Here is a 22,597-nt window from a genome sequence, read left to right as displayed (position 1 = left end):
CCAAGGACCGCAAGCAAGGTCGCAGAGAAAATGCGGACTGGATTTTGAGTGATGTGGGCATTTTCTATATGAACAAGTCCAAGGACCGCAAGCAAGGTCGCAGAGAAAATGTGGACTGGATTTTGAGTGATGTGGGCATTTTCTATATGAACAAGTCCAAGGACCGCAAGCAAGGTCGCAGAGAAAATGCGGACTGGATTTTGAGTGATGTGGGCATTTTCTATATGAAGAAGTGGAATGGATTGGATACCGACGTACTAAAGGGGCTCTCTACCTTATGCTATGAAGTGAGGGGAAACTGAGTGAATAATGACGGGTTACATGATTCTTTATTTAAACTCATATTCGGGCCACTTTACAATGAATATGTCGGCATGTATTTGTGAAAAAAAGAAAAGAAAAAAAAGAAAATAACATATAACACCAAATTATTTAGAGGGGCTTAAGAATATTATAGGTGGGCTAGAGCCCCCCTAAAATAGGCCTAACAACGCCAATGGTGGGAAGGTATTCACGCCTCCATCTGTGCCAAAAGGTGTTGGCGAGATGCTGCACCTTCCCCCACTGCTGGCGGTAGAGATCCTTGTTGTCGAACATTCCAGGAGGGGCGGGGAGAGTGCACAACTTCTGCGTCAATAGCGAAGCAGGGGTCAAAAGGAAAGGAGATTCCAGGTCTGAGGAGATCGGTGTGAGTGGTCTGGCGTTAATGATCGCTGTTTTGATTGATTGATTGAAACTTTTATTAGTAGGTTGCACAGTGAAGTACATATTCCGTACAATTGACCACTAAATGGTAACACCCCAATAAGTTTTTCAACTTGTTTAAGTCGGGGTCCACTTAAATTGATTCATGATACCGATATATACTATCAAATATATACTATCATCATAATACAGTCATCACACAAGATAATCATCAGAGTATATACATTGAATTATTTACATTATTTACATTATTTACATGTGGGATAAGGAGGGGGTCGGGGGGGGTTAGGTTTGGTTGATATCAACACTTCAGTCATCAACAATTGCATTATCAGAGAAATGGACATTGAAACAGTGTAGGTCTGACTTGGTAGGGTAAGTACAGCAAGTAGTGGACACAGAGAGCGAGATCAGAAAGTATAAGAAAAAGTGTCTACATTTGATTATTTACATTTGAAGAGAGGGTGCTAGTTTAGGGTTGTAGTTGCCTGGAGGTGTTCTTTTAGTGCGGTTTTGAAGGAGGATAGAGATGCCCTTTCTTTTACACCTGTTGGGAGCGCATTCCACATTGATGTGGCATAGAAGGAGAATGAGTTAAGACCTTTGTTAGATCGAAATCTGGGTTTAACGTGGTTAGTGGAGCTCCCCCTGGTGTTGTGGTTATGGCGGTCATTTACGTTAAGGAAGTAGTTTGACATGTACTTCGGTATCAGGGAGGTGTAGCGGATTTTATAGACTAGGCTCAGTGCAAGTTGTTTTACTCTGTCCTCCACCCTGAGCCAGCCCACTTTGGAGAAGTGGATAGGAGTGAGGTGTGATCTGGGGTGGAGGTCTAGAAGTAATCTGACGAGCTCGTTCTGGGATGTTTGGAGTCTATATTTGAGGGTTTTGGAGGTGCTAGGGTACCAGGAGGTGCATGCGTAATCGAAAAAGGGTTGAACGAGAGTTCCCGCTAGAATCTTCATGGTGCTTTTGTTGACCAGAGAGGAGATTCTGTAGAGAAATCTCGTTCGTTGGTTGACCTTTTTGATTACCTTGGTTGCCATTTTATCACAGGAAAGATTAGCCTCTAGAATGGAACCTAGGTAGGTGACCTCATCTTTCCTGGTGATAACAATGTCACCCACTTTTATAGTGAAGTCATTGACTTTCTTAAGGTTGATGTGGGACCCAAACAGGATGGATTCCGTTTTACCCAAGTGTATGGATAGTTTATTGTCAGCGAGCCAGGTGCAAGTTCTACAGAGTTCAGCACTGAGGATTTTCTCTACCTGTGACTTGTCCTTGTCTGATACCAGCAGGGCCGAGTCATCCGCAAACAAAAACAATTCACAGTCGCATGCTGATGACATGTCGTGTATGTATATTAGGAACAGTAAAGGCCCCAATATACTGCCTTGGGGGACTCCACAGCTTACTGAGAGGGGAGGGGGGAACGGTGCCATTCACCTCTACCACCTGTTTCCTCCCCTCCGAGTAAGATTGCATCCAGCTCGATGAGGTTTTATCAAATCCGATTGCTCTGAGCTTATCCAACAGTATAGCGTGGTTAACGGTGTCAAAGGCCTTCTGAAGGTCCAGCATGACCATGCCGCAGTATTTGCCCGCGTCCACCTCATGTTTGATGTGGTCGCTCAGATACTTCTGTTACTTCTGCCATTAGCGTAGACAAGACTTCATGAGTGAGATGTGATCGGCTGGATTCTTGAAGCATGGAGTCAAGAATTTTTCTGGAGACTCCAATCATGCGTTCCCAGGCTCCCCCCATATGGGAGGAATGAGGCGGGTCCTAATGATAATAGGAAACTGCTCTCCAATATCCAGGTGGCATGCTTGAGCCTTCCTCCTATCCTCAAAAGTCCCTTTTAATCCATGTAAGGGCCCAGCTTTCTTAGGGGACTGTCTTTTGGAATGTTTTTCCCAGCAGCCAAGCAGTCGAGCTCAGTTCTGTAAGTCTCTTTTTGCACACAACTAATTATGAGAGTCTCTGCTTTTGATAGTTGTTGTGCTGTACAGGGTTTAGTGATATCGCCGGTTGTGACTGGTGCTCTTTTGCCTTCCAGCATGTTGGTTATGGAAGCGATAGCACGTACTAGTGACTTCCATGTGTATAATCGCCCAAACCGATGAGATCCAAGCTTAGAGTGAGGAATGGAGAGTGCTGTAGCATGGGACCGTAATTCGCTGTTAGTGTCTGGGTCGACGAGCTTGTGATGTTCCATTTCAGAGCTGGGAACTTCATCAGGCAGGTACAGAAAGTTGGGTCCTGTGAGCCATGTAGTGTTCGTAAGATCTGTTGCAGGAAATGATCGTGTAGCATGATCTGCTGGGGTTTGAGCTGTGTGGACGTAGTGCCACTGATCTGGTTTGGTTGACCTTCTGATTTGCTGCACCCTGTTGCAGACGTACACGTAGAATCGCCTGGTCTGGTTGTAGATGTATCCCAGAACAACTCTACCGTCTGTATAGAAATGCATTGTGTTGATACAAATGTCCAGCTCCCACTGTACCAACTCTGCCATTTACACTGCGAGTACAGCAGCTCCCAATTCCAGTCTTGGAATAGTGTGGGTGGATGGAGGTGCTAGTTTCGCCTTTCCCAGGACAAAACTGACGTGGCACCCTCCATCGCTGTCAATTACTTTGAAGTAGCCTACGGCAGCGATAGCCTTTACTGAAGCGTTAGAGAAAAAATGAAGTTCTCTCTTCTGTGCGGTAGACAAGGTGGTAGGTGAGTACGCTCTAGGTATCCTGATGTCCTGCAAATCTTGTAATGAATCTTTCCACATCTTCCATTCAGCTTCCTTTGTCTTCGGTAGAGGGGCGTCCCAGTCGAGGGTTTTGCTGCAAACCAGTTCTCGGAGTAGAAACTTCCCTTGAATGACGACTGGAGCTACAAGACCGAGAGGGTCGAACATGCTGTTCACTGCTAGAGCACCTCTACGGGTATAGGGTTTCTCTGTGGCTATTGTTCTGTAGGTGAAGATGTCATGTTTTAGCTCCCAGCTGAGTCTCAAACTGCGTTGGACGAGAGTGGAGTTGTCGTCAAAATCTAAGTTTTGCAATCCTCCTGCACGATCTTCCTGAGAGAAGGCTTTTAGCAGATTAGAGCAGTTGGATGCCATCTTGTGGAGTCTCAGGTTTGAAGCAGCCAACATCTCCTGTGTCATTGTCAGCAGGTCGATGGCTTCCGTGGCTGAGGGTAGCGACGTGAGCCTGTCGTCAACGTAGAAGTCGCGTTCCACAAAGTGCTTGGCATCCATTCCGTGTTCCTCAGCTCCATGTTCTGCTGCACGGTGAAGCCCGTAGATGGCTACTGCTGGGGAGGGTGAGTTACCGAATATATGGACTTTCATGCGATACTCTACAATCTCTTGGCTGGGGTTGTTTTCTTTGAACTACAAGAAGCGCAAAAAGTCTCTGTTGTCTTTGCGAACGACAAAGCTGTGGAACATTTGTTCAATGTCTGCTATTACAGCAACACGCCGAGCAAACTGTTGTTTAGATCCAGCCCAGTAAGTAGTACGTCATTCAGGGATATGCCATGATGTTGAGCACTGGAGTCGAAGACGACCCTGATCTTGTCCGGCTTCTGGGGGTGATAGACACCAAAAATAGGTAAGTACCAGCACTCACCTCCTTCCTCTAGTGGCGGTGCCAACTCAGCATGGTTGCGATCAAAGATGTTCTGCATGAAGGCAAAGAAGTCATCCTTCATCTTTGGCTTTCTTTCAAAGGTGCGACGAAGAGTGGTAAGTCTGCTGAGTACTTGGTCTCTATTCTTTGGGAGTCGTTGACGGGGAGATCTGAATGGAAGCGGTGCCACCCAGCTGTTGGTGTCATCCATTGTCATCTCACTGTTCATGAAATCCAGGAACATTCGGTCCTCGATGGAAAGTCCTACTTGATCATCATCCTTAGTGCTCTGGAAGATCGTGTTGCCCAGGTTGCTGTCATCGAGAACAGGGATGCTGAATTTAAGGCTGCGAGAAGAAGTTGTATTGTGTACTTTGGACCTGAACCTTTCCTTGACCTGAAGCTGGTTGGGACATGGAGTGAGGAGAGATGGTCTTTCATTTTCAAGCACACTGGTATGGTAGGAAGTCACAGCTGCCGCTTTGTGGGCTGACCCGAGACACACATCCCCTACGACGACCCAGCCAAGATCCAGTCGTTGGGCGAAGGGGGAACTATGAGGACCGTTATGCTGCTCTCTGACTTCATGGACCTGAAGGACGTCACGTCCAAGAAGTATTAGTATCTGGGCTCCAGGGTCCAGACGTGGGATCATGTGAGCGATGGACTTCATTTCATTTTTTTTTTTTTATTTGAGGCAATGACATAAAAAAGTACAAAGTTGACAACACATACTAATATAAATTAACATAGTGCAAAAGGTAATGTATAGTATGTAATGCATGATTGTCCAGTTTTGCCTGAAAGGGAGTGGGAAGAAGATAATTTATTTAATCCCACCCCCAGTTCTCCATTCAGTGATTATCATACTTGCCAACCCTCCCGGATTTTCCGGAAGACTCCCGAAATTCAGCACCTCTCCCGAAAACCTCCCGGGACACATTTTCTCCCGAAAATCTCCCGAAATTCAGGCAGACCTGGAGGCCACGCCCCCTCCAGGTCCGCATGGAGCAATGTTGTTGTAATATATTGAGTTGGAGGCAATAAACAGGCGAGGGGATGAAGTACGTCTCTTTACTATAGACTTCAGAACAGACTCACACACTTGTCGTCAGGTGCGCAACACCACGTAAATCGTTGGCCAACCAAAAAGTAACCCCAGTACGCTATAGCCAACATTCACCAGGAGATGGCAACAGACAAACATAGAGCACTCTATTACATTCCAGTCTCTCCATGTTTTCTCGCCATGGTAACATGTGATCCACATGCACTGTGCGCTGTCTCTGTCCCTCTTGATATATATATATATATATATATATATATATATATATATATATATATATATATATATATGTATATATATATAAGAAAATACTTCACTTTAAGTGAATTCTAGCTATATATATATATATATATATATATTTATTTTATCATAAAAAAAAAATATATATATCTAGTTTACTATATATATATATATATATATATATATATATATATATATATATATATATATATATATATATATATATATATATATATATATATATATAGCTAGAATTCACTTAAAGTGAAGAAAGTGTTTGTCAATCAGGTTGAGGAATTTGTGTCCAATGTTCGTTGAGACGTTTTTGCTGTATGGGGGGTTGTACCAGATGATGCCGTTTCGTTTTCTGTTCTTTTTTGGCTGGTTTCCTGGCGTGGGTTCATAGGTGAGGGTGAAATTGTATCCGCTTTCATCAAGGGCTTTTTGGTACGGGGGGGTTGCTTGGTCAAATTCAGCTTCATCTGGCATCATCTGGTACAACCCCCCATACAGCAAAAACGTCTCAACGAACATTGGACACAAATTCCTCAACCTGATTGACAAACACTTTCCCAAAGACAACAACCTAAGAAAAGTATTCAACAAGAACAACATCAAATTGAGCTACAGCTGCATGAACAATATCGACAAATCATCTCAAACCACAACAAAACAATTGCAAATGAGCCGTCGACCCCCAGTCAGAACAACTCCAAAACCAACAAAGCATGTAACTGTCGAAAGAAACCTGATTGCCCCCTCAACGGGGGATGCTTACAAACATCAGTTGTCTACCAATCTAAGGTAATACGCAAGGACATTAACACATCCGACACATATGTAGGATTAACCGAGGGTGAATTCAAAACCAGATGGAACAACCACAAGGCTTCTTTCAGGAACAAAAACCTGCGAAATACCACAGAACTCAGCAAACACATTTGGGACCTCAAAGACAATAATGTTGAATATTCAATAACATGGCAAATTCTTGCATCCAGCACACCTTACAATAGTGGTAATAAAAGATGCAACCTATGCTTGAAAGAGAAACTGTTTATTATCTACCGTCCAGACCTGTCATCCCTCAACAAGCGCAGCGAAATTGTAACAACATGCCGCCATAGACGGAAACACCTCCTAGGTAACACATGAACCAATCACCACGCCCCTAGGCCAGCCTGTACCCACCCACTCTGTGCCCTATATAAACCATGGTATGCGAATGCTCCCATTAAAATCTCCTGACGATTGAGGGTACCCCCCTCATGAAACAGGCCTGTAGAGATGAAATAGTCTTGTGATTTTTTATTTTTTTTTCCCCACACATACATATATTGCGCTCTACTACGGTATCGAGCACTATTTTTTGGATAACCTTATTAAGACATATATATATATATATATATATATATATATATATATATATATATATATATATATATATATATATATATTTATTTTATAATAAAAAATATATATATATATATCTAGTTTACTATATATATATATATATATATATACTGTATCTTTCTATGAAATACTTGACTTGGTGAATTCTAGCTGTAAATATACTCCTCTTAGCCACGCCCCCGCCCCACCCCGACCACGCCCCCCACCCCCCACCCCCCGAAATCGGAGGTCTCAAGGTTGGCAAGTATGGTGATTATTCACATGAGTTTCACTGTTACTTTGTTCAAGGATTATAAATAAATAAATGGGTTATACTTGTATAGCACTTTTCTACCTTCAAGGTACTCAAAGCGCTTTGACAGTATTTCCACATTCACCCATTCACACACACATTCACACACTGATGGCGGGAGCTGCCATGCAAGGCGCTAACCAGCAGCCATCAGGAGCAAGGGGTGAAGTGTCTTGCCCAAGGACACAACGGACGTGACTAGGATGGTAGAAGGTGGGGATTGAACCCCAGTAACCAGCAACCCTCTGATTGCTGGCACGGCCACTCTACCAACTTCGCCACGCCGTCGTAATACAGATGTTGTATCATAGTGGCATTACCACAGGTAACAATAATTATTACACTGTAACAAGAATTTGTATCAACAATGTAGAAATAATGAATATACCAACAATGGTAATAGACAACATAGCATTAATGATAAGGAAACATTGAGCACATGTTAAAGGGGAACATTATCGCAATTTCAGAAGGGTTAAAACCATTAAAAATCAGTTCCCAGTGGCTTATTTTATTTTTCGAACTTTTTTCAAAATTTTACCCATCACGCAATATCCCTAAAAAATAGCTTCAAAGTGCCTGATTTTAACCATCGTTATATACACCCGTCCATTTTCCTGTGACGTCACATAGTGATGCCAACACAAACAAACATGGCGGAAAGAACAGCAAGCTATAGCGACATTAGCTCGGATTCAGACTCGGATTTCAGCGGCTTAAGCGATTCAACAGATTACGCATGTATTGAAACGGATGGTTGTAGTGTGGAGGCAGGTAGCGAAAACGAAATTGATGAAGAAACTCAAGCTATTGAGCCATATCGGTTTGAACCGTATGCAAGCGAAACCGACGAAAGCGACACGAGAGAAAGCGAGGACGAATTCGGCGATCGCCTTCTAACCAACGATTGGTATGTGTTTGTTTGGCATTAAAGGAAACTAACAACTATGAACTAGGTTTACAGCATATGAAATACATTTGGCAACAACATGCACTTTGAGAGTGCAGACAGCCCAATTTTCATCAATTAATATATTCTGTAGACATACCCTCATCCGCTCTCTTTTCCTGAAAGCTGATCTGTCCAGTTTTGGAGTTGATGTCAGCAGGCCAGGGAAGCTAGGGTCGACATTCTTCTCTTGATCATCTTCGGTGGCATAAGGGACGGTGTGAGCCAAGACATCCAGGGGGTTTAGCTCGCTCATCTGCGGGAACAAACTGCCGCCATTGCTTGCCGTGCTACCGAGGTCCTTTGTCCCTGAATTGCTCACACACTCCGGCAGATTCAATGGGGGTCTGGCGGCAGATTTCTTTGACTTTATGGTTGGAAATGCATCTGCTTTGAGTGTCGCAGGATATCCACACATTCTTGCCATCTCTGTCGTAGCATAGCTTTCATGGGTAAAGTGTGCGGAACAAACGTCCAATTTCTTGCCACTTTCGCATCTTTGGGCCACTGGTGCAACTTGAATCCGTCCCTGTTGGTGTTGTTACACCCTCCGACAACACACCGACGAGGCATGATGTCTCCAAGGTACGGAAAACAGTCCTTTGAGACAGAGTACAACAGCAGGTCAAATTAAAGACCCTCATCTCTATATTTGAACCAGACCTCATGTTTGTATAATAGTTTAAATCCATTAATAGTTTGGCATTGCTTGTGTTGTAAGTCCAGTTTGTTCCATAGATTTACTCCGCATACAGACACACAAAAACGCTTACGAGTGGTTTGAGCTCTCGGCAATAAGAAATATCCAAAGCCTCTCAAGTTATGAGCCTGCACTCGTCTTATAAAAAAAACCGTTGTAGATTAGGGGGCAATAATTTGTTAAATGCTTTATATAAGATTATTAATGTATTATATTTAACAAGGTCATCAAATTTGAGCAACTTTGATTGCATGAACAGGTTATGTTCTAAATCAGGGGTCCCCAACCACCGGGCTGCGGCCCTGTACCGGTCCCTGGATCGATTGGTACTGGGCCGCACAAGAAATAAAAATAAAATATGAAAAAAACAAAACATTTTTTTGTTTATTAAATCAACATAAAAAACACAAGATACACTTACAATTAGTGCACCAACCCAAAAAACCTCCCTCCCCCATTTACACTCATTCACACAAAAGGGTTGTTTCTTTCTGTTATAAATATTTCTGGTTCCTACATTATATATCAATATATATCAATAGTCTGCAGGGCACACATGATTGTATTTTTTTACGACAAAAATAAATAAAATAAATAAAAATAAAATAACCCTCCCCCCCGGTCCGTGGGACAAATTTTCGAGCGCAGTAACAAAAAGGTTGGGGACCAACCAACGTTGTGAATGATCCGCACTGCTCTTTTCTGTAATATGATCAGAGGATGAATTGTGTTGTGCATCTTCATTTGCTGCTGCCGTTCTCACCAGCACACTTGTGTTTCTTACACTGGTACTTAGAAGAGAATCTTTCACCACACACACTGCAACTCAACACTTTCTCTCCTGTGTGTGTTCTCATGTGTACTGTAAGAGTTGTTAGGTGATGAAATATTTTGTTGCAGCTTGAACAGGAGTATGGTTTTTCACCACAGTGCGTTCTCATGTGTGCTTTGAAATGGGGCCTTTGAGTAAAATCTTTACCGCAGATTGAACATGAAAAAGGTTTTTCACCAGTGTGTGTTCTCATGTGTACTTTTAAACTTTGACTTACTAAAATTTTTTACCACATTCTGAGCAGGAAAAAGGTTTTTCTCCAGTGTGTATTCTCATGTGTTTTCAAATATTGCCTTCGAGTAAAATCTTTACTGCAGATTGAACATGAAAAAGGTTTTTCTCCAGTGTGTATTCTCATGTGTGCTTTGAAAAGGTCCCTTCGACTGAGATCTTTACCGCAGATTGATCATGAAAAAGGTTTTTCTCCAGTGTGTGTTCTCATGTGTATTTTCAAATAAGCACTTTGTAAAAAACATTTACCACATTCTGAGCAGGAAAAAGGTTTTTCTCCAGTGTGTATTCTCATGTGTGTTTTCAAATATTGCCTTCGAGTAAAATCTTTACCGCAGATTGCACATGAAAAAGGTTTTTCTCCAGTGTGTATTCTCATGTGTGCTTTGAAATGGGGCCTTTGAGTAAAATCTTTACCGCAGATTGAACATGAAAAAGGTTTTTCTCCAGTGTGTGTTCTCATGTGTATTTTCAAATAAGCATTTTGTATAAAACGTTTACCACATTCTGAGCAGGAAAAAGGTTTTTCTCCAGTGTGTATTCTCATGTGTGCTTTGAAATATTGCCTTCGAGTAAGATCTTTACCGCAGATTGAACATGAAAAAGGTTTTTCTCCAGTGTGCGTTCTCATGTGTCTTTTCAGATTACGACGGTCATTAAAAGTTCTGTCGCAGAGAGAACATGTGAAGTGTGTGTTGTCAGTGTGACATGTCTTATCATCTTTAGAGTCTTCATCATCCGTGTCAGGAGAGTGTGACGTTGTGTCCTCACTATCTGATAGTGGAGCTAAGAGCTTGTCTGCTTGTGATCCTCCACAGTGGTCTCCATCAGCTTCTGTTGTCATGTGTTGAGTTGAGCTGCTGCTTGGAGGCTCCGCCTCTCTCTTCTCCTCACTTTCACTTTTGACCTCATCATCTTCACTCTTCACAATCACACTAATCACTGGGAAGTCCTCCAGTCCTTCAAGATGCTCTCCCTCCTGACTGATGCTGTGTTCCTCCTCTTCCTCTTTAATGTGAGGGGTCAGTGGATCTTCCTCTTCGTCCTTAATGTGAGGGCTCAGTAGAACCACCTCTTTAAAATGGGGTGTCAGTGGGTCCTCCTCTTCCTTTTTAAAACGTGGGATCAGTGGGTATTCCTCTTCTTTCTTAATGTGGGAGGGCTTTGGTTCCTCCGTCCACATCCTGAAGCTCCACTTCTGTTGCTCAGGGTGAAGATGTTCTTCACAGACGTCTGCAAGACAAACACACCATCTCTGCTCAGTCACACAACGCATTCAGTACTTTTACATGCACTTAGGAAAAACAAATTATCATATGAACTGTCTTGAAATCTCAGTGACGCACAAACACACTGCTCTTTACAACATTATTCACAGGAAAATAAAAACAAACCAGGACGACAGGACTTTTTACTATGGATAGACAATATGGTTTAAAATTGATTTTGCGATATATTATTTCATATAGAATTACTAATAGAACCATTTTAAAACAGGCTACATAGGCTCCTAATTTAGTTGCTAAAATATGCAGTAAAATATTACATAATTTCCAGTATTATTTTCTCAAATAAAGTAACCAGATATTAACAGTAAATAAACAAGTACATTAATAATAATAGTTTCGACAAAATAATACAATTAGAAATGACACAATATGTTACTGCATATGTCAGCTGCCAAATTAGGAGCTTTTGTAACCCGCTTTGAAATTCTTCTATTATCAATCATATACCAAATGATATATCGTGACATATATTGTTATTAGGATATAGATTTGAGGTCATATCGCCCATACCAAACATTGGTTCGCCGAGTCATTTTGTTTGGCCCACCAAATATATTTATTTTTTATATTCTTCAGGTGTGTGTGTATGTTTAAAATGTGGTACTACTGTTCTACATCACGTGGAAGTGTCATGTCATGGGGTTGGTGTGCTTTCAACTAAGGGTGTGACGATACGGTCAGCTCACCAAAGGATACTCGATATTGGCTTTAGGAGAACGAGACAATATTTTGGTGGTTAACATGATTCTTACACATATGTGTACTTCATGTGTATATGAATGTACTTTCTCTTGTGTGCTTAGTTTTACTGTAACTTCATTGTGGATAATATCTATAAACAACCTCAATTGTTTTTCATCTTTAATTTGAAGGACTCTTTACTTATCTGACAAATTCAAAGGAAACTGCACTTTTTTTAAATGTCGCCTGTCATTCACAATCCTTATGTAAGACATAAGTTTTAATTTTTTATGAATTCTAATTAGTAAATAAACGTGAGCAAAAATCAGCTAACATTGGAGTCAATGGGAGCTCCTCTATTAGACCCACAAAGTCCTCCAAATAACCATTGTCGGAGGCAGATATTTACATATATCCGTATTTAAGTGTTACTTCTTTGTCTTCATAATCATATTACAAAACAGCTAGTGTTTTTCTTCCAATTGTGGTCTTTTGGTTGTCTGCAAATACTGTGTGCCAACCTTGACTTTGGAAGGTAAGAAAGAGAGATACTCCTTCTTCTTATCTATTCTTATGTCCAGGTGCGGAGGACAATGGGCATGTGTTTGGGCTGGAAAAACAAGACAGCGAGGGTGGGAGGGAGAGAGACTTTATAGAATAGAAGGTTTCCATTTTTTAGATCAGACCATCTTAGCTGCGTGATTGAATGTTCTATGCTGGACTGGTCTCATTTATATTTACAAAGCTTTGCAAATATAATACAAAATACCTATTCTGTCTCTGGTGGTTCTTTTACTCAGCTTTAAGTGTCGTAAAGAGCTTGGGAGCGACAACCATAAACTTGAATTCCCTGGGAGGAACAACTTGTCCAAACGCAACACCATCCAAAAACTCCCAACAATACTCCATTTACATTTTGTGACCTGAATATTAACCAAGTATTAGCGATATTGTTATTATAAGCGCTAACGTTAAGGACCTACTTTTAGCCTTAGCTTTTGACATACTGAGCTGCTTTCTCACCTCTAAGATGGTGAAAGCTAATTCTAGATTATAAATCATGCTTCTCACTTATATGGTGAAGGTTGTGGACACAAACCGAGAACTTGGTCAACTTTGACATCCAACTTAGACCTGGAGATGGCAAGAAAGACACGAAAATACGCTCTTTTGCACCCACTCTTTTTGAACCCTTTGTGAGGATTAATTCTTCATCTAAACGGGAAGATATGAACATCAGTCGGCATCCCAGTGAGAGCAGACATTGTATGCTTAAAATGAGCAAGATATGTAAATATGACATGTTATTAAGAATGTTACTACATTACATATATACTTACAGTGTGTATTTAAAATGTTGATGAAGGTTTTAGGATGTTATTTAGAGCACTTTATAGGCAGAATAGAGCGGCTACCAATGACTCAATTGTTAGCTAACTTTTGCTAAGGTTTATTTTCTATTGAGGATGCATTAACCATCGACCTGCTCAGTGGCCTTGTGATTAGAGTGTCTGCCCTGAGACTGGAAAGTCGGGAGTTCAAACCAAAGTCATACCAAAGACTATAAAAACGGGACACATTGCCTCCTTGCTTGGCACTCAGCATCAAGGGTTGGGGTTTAAATCACCAAATGATTCCCGAGCGTGGCCTCCGCTGCCTTCACCTACTTGGGGATGGGTCAAATGCAGAGGATCATTTCACCACACCTGGTGTGTGACTACCGTTAGGACCTTAACTTTAACTTAAATAGGGACTGTGAATGATTCCAAAAAGTGCAGTTCTCCTTGAAATTAGAAAATAGAACAACAAGATATCATATGAATTGAAGTGAATTATATTTGTATAGCGCTTTTCTCTAGTGACTCAAAGCGCTTTTGTAACACAGGTGTCAAATACATACCTTTGCAGAGACTATTAGGCTCTTGCTCTGTAATACTCTTTGAGCGCTGCGTGCTCCCCCTAGTCACGTGACCGCCGCAGTCCAATCAGCTTTGGTTACATGCCGGTAGCAGGAAGTGGCCAGTAGACAGGACGTGAGGGGAGACAGATTGTCTTTCTGTCTCCTTGGGTCAAGAATGCTGGGAAGAAATAAGCTTCTTCCTAGCGACGTCTTTGGGTTGGAAACTAATTTGACCAACTTCCCGGTCTATGGCCACGACCTTCGCCGATGCAAGCGTGAGGCATGATTTATAATCTAGAACTAACTTTTACCAACTCAGCGGCGATGCAGCAGCAGCTCAGTAGCTAGTCTACCTCTCTGCGAGCAAGGAGCCGTTTGACTAAAAGTAGTTCCTCGATGTTAGCTCTTACAATTACAATGCTGCTAATACTTGGTTAATATACAGGTCACTACAAGTAAATGGAGTAATGTTGGTGATTTTAAAGGCACAATAGAGGACTACCATTAAATGTGATTTTAGCCGCCTTGTACTCGCAGTTTTTTACTATTTAGCATACATATTGGATGACGAGATTTTTTTTATGAGATTTCGATACAATTTAAGACATTCTAAGGCCTTAAGTTCAAATGATTAGATGTAAGACTTGAAGTCTATGAGCATGAACTGATGAAGTCTACTTGGATGAGAGGCCAAACATCTTCTAAGACAAAATGAACAGTCCAGTTGTGATGGACTGAATGCCCTGAGAATAAAATGATATGTGCTTACTTGGACTGTGATGAAGCTGTGAGGACTCAGGTGGTTTGTCTTCATGGTCTTCAGTCTTCACAGAGACAACAGTCAGTGGAAACTTGGTGAGATAAGCCTCCTTCTGCCCTAGAAGACACTCTTCCTCCTGAGTAACCCAGAGATTCTCCTCTTCCTCTTTAATGTAGGGGGGCTGTGGATCCTCCTTCTGCTGAAGGGCACGTTCTTCTTGACGAGCGTTCATCTGCTGGACGTCTGCAAGACAACACAAACAAACTTCAGTTCAGATGTGTCAAATATTTTTTTAGTCTCTCAAATACAATATTTTCCAAGTGGACTGAGACACTTGGCGGTGATGTTCTTCTACACATGGAATAATCATCAGTTATTGATTATTATGAATTGTGTATATGATCTTGACTGCACGTATAAAAGTTTCATTGTGCTGCAGCATCGAGTGACGCCAACTCGCTCCTCCCACTACCAACCTACCAGCCAACCTTGACGTGCACCTCCAAAATAGTCCGACCTCACGTCAACGGTGACCAGGACTGCAGAGCTGTGATCAGTTGGCTTTACTTTTACACGCAATATCCTCTCCTCGTTCTTCCTTCTGCGAAAGCAACATTCTTAAAACCAACAGAAAACAAACAGAAGTGCAGCGAAGCACGTGTAACAAGTGCCAGCGAGTGTGGCCGTGCGATAGTATGCCGGTTGAACCTCACCCACACCTTAAGAAATGTGCTGGCGTCAGAATATATATACACTATATTGCCAAAAGTATTTGGTCACCCATCAAAATGATGAGAATCAGGTGTCCTAATCACTTATAAAATCAAGCACTTAGACATGGAAACTGTTTCTACAAACATTTTGTGAAAGAATGGGCCGCTCTCAGTGATTTCCAGCGTGGAACTGTCATAGGATGCCACCTGTGCAACACATCCAGTCGTGAAATTGCCTCGCTTCTAGATATTCCTTAGTCAACTTTATTATAATAAAAGTGAAGAGTTTGGGAACAACAGCAACTCAGCCACCAAGTGGTAGGCCAGGTAAACTGACAGAGAGGGGTCAGCGGATGCTGAAGCGCATAGTGCAAAGACAGTTGCTACAGAGCGCCAAACTTCATGTGACCTTCCAATTAGCCCACGTACAGTACGCAGAGAGCTTTATGGAATAGGTTTCCATGGCCGTGCCGCTGCATCTAAGCCATACATCACCAAGTCCAATGCAAAGTGTCAGATGCAGTGGTGTAAAGCATGTCACCACTGGACTCTATGGCAGTGGACACGCCTTCTCTGGACTGATGAGTCACGCTTTTTCTACCTGGCAATCTGATGGACCAGTCTGGGTTTGGAGGTTGCCAGAGAACGCTACATTTCGGACTGCATTGTCCCGAGTGTGGAATTTGGTGGATGAGGAATTATGGTGTGGGGTTGGTTTTTCGTGAGATCGACAGGCGGATCGGTGCGGCGTCTTCAGTAATGCGGACGCTGTATCGATCCGTTGTGGTGAAGAAGGAGCTGAGCATGAAGGCAAAGCTCTCAATTTACCGGTCGATCTACGTTCCCATTCTCACCTATGGTCATGAGCTTTGGGTCATGACCGAAAGGACAAGATCACGGGTACAAGCGGCCGAAATGAGTTTCCTCCGCCGGGTGGCGGGGCTCTCCCTTAGACATAGGGTGAGAAGCTCTGTCATCCGGGGGGAGCTCAAAGTAAAGCCGCTGCTCCTCCACATCGAGAGGAGCCAGATGAGGTGGTTCGGGCATCTAATCAGGATGCCACCCGAACGCCTCCCTAGGGAGGTGTTTAGGGCACGTCCGACCGGTAGGAGGCCACGGGGAAGACCCAGGACACGTTGGGAAGACTATATATCCCGGCTGGCCTGAGAACGCCTCGGGATCCCCCGGGGGGAGCTGGACGAAGTGGCTGGGGAGAGGGAAGTCTGGGCTTACCTGCTTAGGCTGCTGCCCCCGCGACCCGACCTCGGATAAGTGGAAGAAGATGGATGGATGGATGGTTGGTTTTTCAGGAGTTGGGCTTGGCCCCTTAGTTCCAGTGAAAGGAACTTTGAATGCTCCAGGATACCAAAACATGTTGGACAATTCCATGGGATGGCACTTTAAGTTCATATGTGAGTAAAGGCAGGTGGCCAAATACTTTTGGCAATATAGTGTATATACATTTTTTTTTGAGAATATTTGGGTACCTCATGCTTCGATTACAAACAAAATATTGGTGCATGTTCAATTTGTGTACAGTATATTAAAGCCATTTTTAATATGTATTTCATTAAATATTCACTTACATGTATAATATATATATATAATCACTTACAATTGTGCAAATAGTGTATTCGTAATAACAGGCATCAGTTGATTTAATTTCCATATGTCCGCCCGAATGCAGCTGAGATAGGCTCCAGCACCGCCCTGCACCCCCAAAAAGGGACAAGCGATAGAAAATGGATGGATGGATAAACATTAATCACTTACAATTGTGCAAATAGTGTATTCGTATTAACAAACATCAGTTGATTTAATTTCCATGATACGTCCGCCCGAATGCAGCTGAGATAGGCTCCAGCACCCCCCCCCCCACAACCCCAAAAAAGGGACAAGCGGTAGAAAAAAATGGATGGATGGATGTCATCAAGGTAATAGAAGTGCGACACAAAGTAGACTACTGCAATGTATGTGTAATACAATATATTACACTGTCATAATAACAAATAATCTTAATGTTTATCCTGTAAAGCGTCTTTCAGTGCACTGAAAAGCGCTATACCAAATAAAATGTATTATTATTATTATTATACCATGTGACTTATTCCAGACTTAAATTACGAGACGTTCGTTCCTTTCTAGTAACAAACATTTAATGATGTTAAGCGTGACTGTAATATACAGCAAAAAAACAGTTAAAGTATTAAATAAGTCAATATAATTCTCATAGAGAACATATAAAAAACGCTCGCATTTGCTACAAAGGCCTGCTAGCGGGCTAACGCTAGCACGTTAGCTTCGAACAACATATTAGGTAAATAAGATAAATAATATAAAGTTATATAATGTATATTACCTCATAAGCCGCATGTACAAGAGAGGAGTGGAATATATTCTTCCTATTGTTACACCAGCAACTCTTAAATGGAACTTTCTTTTGTCCTGTGGCTGGGCGAAGGAAGTGTGCACCACTCACTATTGTCCCAGTGAAACACGTGTTTGGCCAACTTTTGTTCCGCGGTTGAGAACACCTCGATGACGTCACACAGGAGGAAGAACAAAACAAGATGGCGTCTGACGGAGAATACGTTGTTTTGGTTATTATGGTTTCTTGGTCTTAATTACAACGTCCATGTGCACATGTATGTCGTTTAACGGAGTAAACGTCGTTATTAATTGTTTGTATAGCGGATACATTAGTCTGAGTGCACTTTGACGTGCTAGCCTAGCCTGCTGGTTAGCTTAGCTTGTTAGCTGCTAACAAAGAGATGCGGAAGTGATCGACACAGCAAAGCAGAGATCCAATGTAAAGTATTATTATTGGTATTATTGTGTGAACATGTCTACATTACAAATGATGTGAGCGTTGGTGAATCAGCGACTAATTGCTGCCATTGAAGAAATATTTGTGATGTTTGAAAGAAAAACAAAACGATAGCAGAGTAGGAGGAGTAGTGATGGGTTGATGAGGCGTCATGAAGCGTTTCGACACATTGCAAAACTGTATTGATACTGTGTCGATACTGTGTCACTAAATACTGACATCTGCTGGACATTAAAAATCCCTACAGGCAACCTATGGACCGACTCAACTGACACTGATTTTATGACCTAGTACAGTGGTTCTCAAATGGGGGTACGCGTACCCCTGGGGGTACTTGAAGGTATGCCAAGGGGTACGTGAGATTTTTTAAAAATATTCTAAAAATAGCAACAATTCAAAAATCCTTTATAAATATATTTATTAAATAAAATGATAAATAAATGGGTTGTACTTGTATAGCGCTTTTCTACCTTCAAGGTACTCAAAGCGCTTTGACACTACTTCCACATTTACCCATTCACACACACATTCACACACTGATGGAGGGAGCTGCCATGCAAGGCGCTAACCAGCACCCATCAGGAGCAAGGGTGAAGTGTCTTGCTCAGGACACAACGGACATGACGAGGTTGTTACTAGGTGGGGATTGAACCAGGGACCCTCGGGTCGCGCACGGCCACTCTTCCACTGCGCCACGCCGTCCCTTATTCCCGTTATTGAATAATACTTCAACAAAATATGAATGTAAACTCAGTGAAGCACAAGCTCAGGTTTGTCACTAAAATGTCTGTCAAAAAGAACTGTGAAAAGAAATGCAACAATGCAATATTCAGTGTTGACAGCTAGATTTTCTGTGGACATGTTCCATAAATATTGATGTTAAAGACTTTTTTTTTTTTGTGAAGAAATGTTTAGAATTAAGTTCATGAATCCAGATGGATCTCTAATACAATCCCCAAAGAGGGCACTTTAAGTTGATGATTACTTCTATGTGTAGAAATCTTTATTTATAATTGAATCACTTGTTTATTTTTCAACAAGTTTTTAGTTAGTTTTATATCTTTTTTTCCAAATAGTTCAAGAAAGACCACTACAAATGAGCAATATTTTGCACTGTTATACAATTTAATAAATCAGAAACTGATGACATAGCGCTGTATTTTACTTCTTTATCTTTTTTTTTTTCAACCAAAAATGCTTTGCTCTGATTAGGGAGTACTTGAATTAAAAAAAAATTCACAGGGGGTATATTGCTGAAAATAGGTTGAGAACCACTGACCTAGTGTATACAATAGTATAAACCAAGTCATTGTATTTCATTTAGGATTATTTCATAACTTCATTTAAATAAAAATATATTTTTTGTCTTTTTTAGATACAGTCAATAAATAATGTGAACATGTATCATAACATGGAAATCTAAGAGAACGTGTTGTGAATGAGGATGCTTGTGGACCTGGAAATTATTATTATTATTTTTTTACACATTTTTATTAAAAAAAAAACAGTTTTTCCAACGTATTCAATTTTAGACGCTTTCTCTTCTTAGTTATTATTTCTCCGGCTGTAGAAAAGACCCGCTCACAGGGCACAGAGGAGGCGTCAGTGCGACACAGTTCGCGTATCGTTCACGTGACCAAAACAGCTCATGATCGGTCACGTGACTTTCTAAAAGCGGTACGCGCACCGACACAGGGTTTCGCTCTATGAGCTCAACGCACGCGCTGATGCATCGGTGTTGCCGGACCCATCACTAACGAGGAGGAACTTTGTCCAACAAAAGAGGAGAAGGAGCGACAACATCAACTATTCGACGCTGTTTTCAAGAAACATCAAGTTGTGTTACACATCCATCTATCCATCTTCTTCTGCTTATCTGAGGTCGGGTCGCGGGGGCAGCAGCCTAAGCAGGAAAGCCCAGACTTCCCTTTGACGCTCGCTGGTAATAAAGCAACTTTTGCTTCAGTAAAGCGTCTCCGACGTTTCTGTTGATCCAGTCGCCCTTCTGTCCGGACGACCATGACAAGACCACAAATACACTTCAAAAGCTCCAGAGTTTTACCTCCAAAAATAGAGAGGTAAGACAAAGTCAGAGTCAGTTGCATAAAACACTGAAAGGGATTGGCGCGGTTGGGAGAGTGGCCTTGCCAGCAACCTGAGGGTTCCTGGTTCGATCCCCACCTCCTACCAACCTCGTCACGTCCGTTGTGTCCTTGGGCAAGACACTTCACCCTTGCTCCTGATGAGTCGTGGTTATTGCCTTGCATGGCAGCTCCCGCCATCAGTGTGTGAATGTGTGTGTGAATGGGTGAATGTGGAAATAGTGTCAAAGCCCTTTGAGTAACTTGAAGGTAGAAAAGCGCTATACAAGTATAACCCATTTACCATTGTTCCTATAAGCCCTTTGTTCAAATGTTTGTTCCACTTGGCATCTTGTCTGACTCGCACCATGCACAGCCTTCCTTGTCACATATTGTTCCTTTTCCCGCTATCCATCCACTAATTCAAACTGATCCAGCAGCAATATTGAAGATTATTTTTACTTACAAAAATCAAGGTGCCAGGATACTCGGGAAACAAAATAAAAGGTAGCCTATATAAAAGGACATATATGTGCACATGTATGCACTGATTAAAACTACAGAACTATAATGCCCACGTTTAGACTTTTCTTTCTATTTCCAGCAGACTAGTAGAAGATCTTAGGTGTATTGCTGCCCTCCACAGGTTCTTAACGGGATTTCCTCCTTCTGTCCTATGGCCCACACTACATTCTACAGTCCAGTAGGTGGCAGTATGAACCTTTCAAGTCATGGCTGCAAACTGCCAGTAAGAAGAAGAAGTAATAGAGCTGGTTGCTTGTTTCTCTCGCGAGATCTGACAACATGTTTAAATAGAACAATTGACAGGTTGACAACATTCAAACAAACCAAGTCATCTCCAATACATCTCAACATTACACACATCCTCCAGGCTGAGTTAGTCTAGATGATGAAGTAAGCTGGAAACTACGTGTAAGTCATATGAAGAAAACATTTAAAAAATTGACTGCGATAATAAATAGAATAAAATACATACCCACAAATATGAACTACATTTATTGTACCCAACTTTAGTTGAAGCATACATTGTTTATTGCATAAAGGTCTGGGGACATACATATAAAACAATCACACAACAAAATTCAAATTACACGAGAGTAATAAAGACAATTAATAGAATGGATTATAGAGACCCAACAAATGATTCATAAAGTCACACATTTTAAAATTGCAAAAAAGACAACTGCTCAAATAATGTATAAAGTAAATAATAATATGCTTCCAGAAGTGGTCCAGAAGATGTTTCAGATGTGAACCAGTAAAATGAACTAAGAGGGATTTATGTGTACTCAAAAGCAAAGGTATGAACACATGTAAAACAAATATGTATATCATATAAAGGAGTTCATCTATGGAATCATCTACAATTAGAAAACAAAATATGTAACACTTCATTATTTCAAAAATCATATATAAAACACTATTATGAATAAGTATAAAAGTGAATTATGAATATCTACACTTAAAATGTTTATTGTATGTAACATATTTTATGTACTGTTTATTCTCACCTTTTCAGTCAAATTGTTCTGTTCATTTTAAAGTACACGAATGTGTATATTAACTCATGTACTTTACTGAAATAAAAGCACTACATAATCTATAAATGTTAGAATCATATTAACAAGATTGTGTTACACACACAACAATGATGTCACACATGTTATATGTGCTGATGTTAGAAAGCCAAAGTTAAAGTTTTGACAGTTGAATTTCAAATCCTGCATCTTCATTTGCTGCTGCTGTTCTCACCAGCACACTTGTGTTTCTTACACTGGTACTTATAGGAGAATCTTTCACCACACACACTGCAACTCAACACTTTCTCTCCTGTGTGTGTTCTCATGTGTACTGTAAGAGTGCTTAGGTAACGAAAGCTTTTGTTGCAGCTAGAACAGGAGTAGGGTTTTTCACCAGTGTGTGTTCTCATGTGTACTTTTAAACTTTGATTTATTACAAAACTTTTACCACATTCTGAGCAGGAAAAAGGTTTTTCACCAGTGTGTGTTCTCATGTGTATTTTTAAACTTTGATTTATTACAAAACTTTTACCACATTCTGAGCAGGAAAAAGGTTTTTCTCCAGTGTGTATTCTCATGTGTCTTTTGAAAGATTGACTTTGAGTAAAATATTTACCGCAGATTGAACATGCAAAAGGTTTTTCTCCAGTGTGTGTTCTCATGTGTACTTTTAAATATTGATTAATTACAAAACTTTTACCACATTCTGAGCAGGTAAAAGGTTTTTCTCCAGTGTGTATT

At 41.2% G+C, this 22,597-nt stretch overlaps 4 protein-coding genes across 4 annotated transcripts in view; 2 read left to right on the top strand and 2 right to left on the bottom strand.

Annotated features, from left to right (window-relative positions):
* Positions 1-22,597, top strand: part of LOC140676656 (uncharacterized) — a 310,270-nt gene that overhangs the window by 97,041 nt on the left and 190,632 nt on the right. The window lies entirely within an intron of this gene.
* Positions 10,038-17,872, bottom strand: LOC133624038 (uncharacterized). The gene is made up of 4 exons (XM_072916201.1): positions 17,767-17,872; positions 15,183-15,295; positions 14,704-14,937; positions 10,038-11,297 (listed from the first exon to the last, which is right to left on the bottom strand). The coding sequence occupies exons 1-4, from the start codon at positions 17,778-17,780 to the stop codon at positions 10,240-10,242; spliced, it is 1,419 nt and encodes a 472-aa protein (XP_072772302.1). The 5' UTR covers positions 17,781-17,872; the 3' UTR covers positions 10,038-10,239.
* Positions 17,989-22,597, top strand: part of LOC140676659 (uncharacterized) — a 46,014-nt gene continuing 41,405 nt past the window's right edge. The window contains exon 1 of the mRNA XM_072916179.1: positions 17,989-18,216. The gene's annotated coding sequence lies outside the window, so the exon portion shown is untranslated. The remainder of the gene's footprint in view (positions 18,217-22,597) is intronic.
* The window catches only part of LOC133624014 (uncharacterized), a 14,468-nt gene continuing 13,229 nt past the window's right edge, over positions 21,359-22,597 (bottom strand). The window contains exon 2 of the mRNA XM_072916219.1: positions 21,359-22,597. This exon is cut by the window's right edge and continues 748 nt beyond it. Within this exon, the coding sequence (XP_072772320.1) occupies positions 22,066-22,597 (532 nt within the window). The 3' untranslated portion in view covers positions 21,359-22,065.

Source organism: Nerophis lumbriciformis, linkage group LG26, assembly GCF_033978685.3.
Source record: "Nerophis lumbriciformis linkage group LG26, RoL_Nlum_v2.1, whole genome shotgun sequence".
Classification (NCBI taxonomy): domain Eukaryota; kingdom Metazoa; phylum Chordata; class Actinopteri; order Syngnathiformes; family Syngnathidae; genus Nerophis; species Nerophis lumbriciformis.
The sequence above is the reverse complement of the archived record's forward strand: the minus strand, read 5'-3'. Positions and strand labels throughout refer to the sequence as shown.

Coding starts and splice junctions, on each gene's coding strand:
- LOC133624038 (XM_072916201.1), bottom strand. Junction 14,938..15,182: donor TTTTGGAGGTGCACGTCAAG/GTTGGCTGGTAG, acceptor GTTGTCTTGCAG/ACGTCCAGCAGATGAACGCT. Junction 11,298..14,703: donor ACAGCTTCATCACAGTCCAA/GTAAGCACATAT, acceptor TTTGTCTTGCAG/ACGTCTGTGAAGAACATCTT.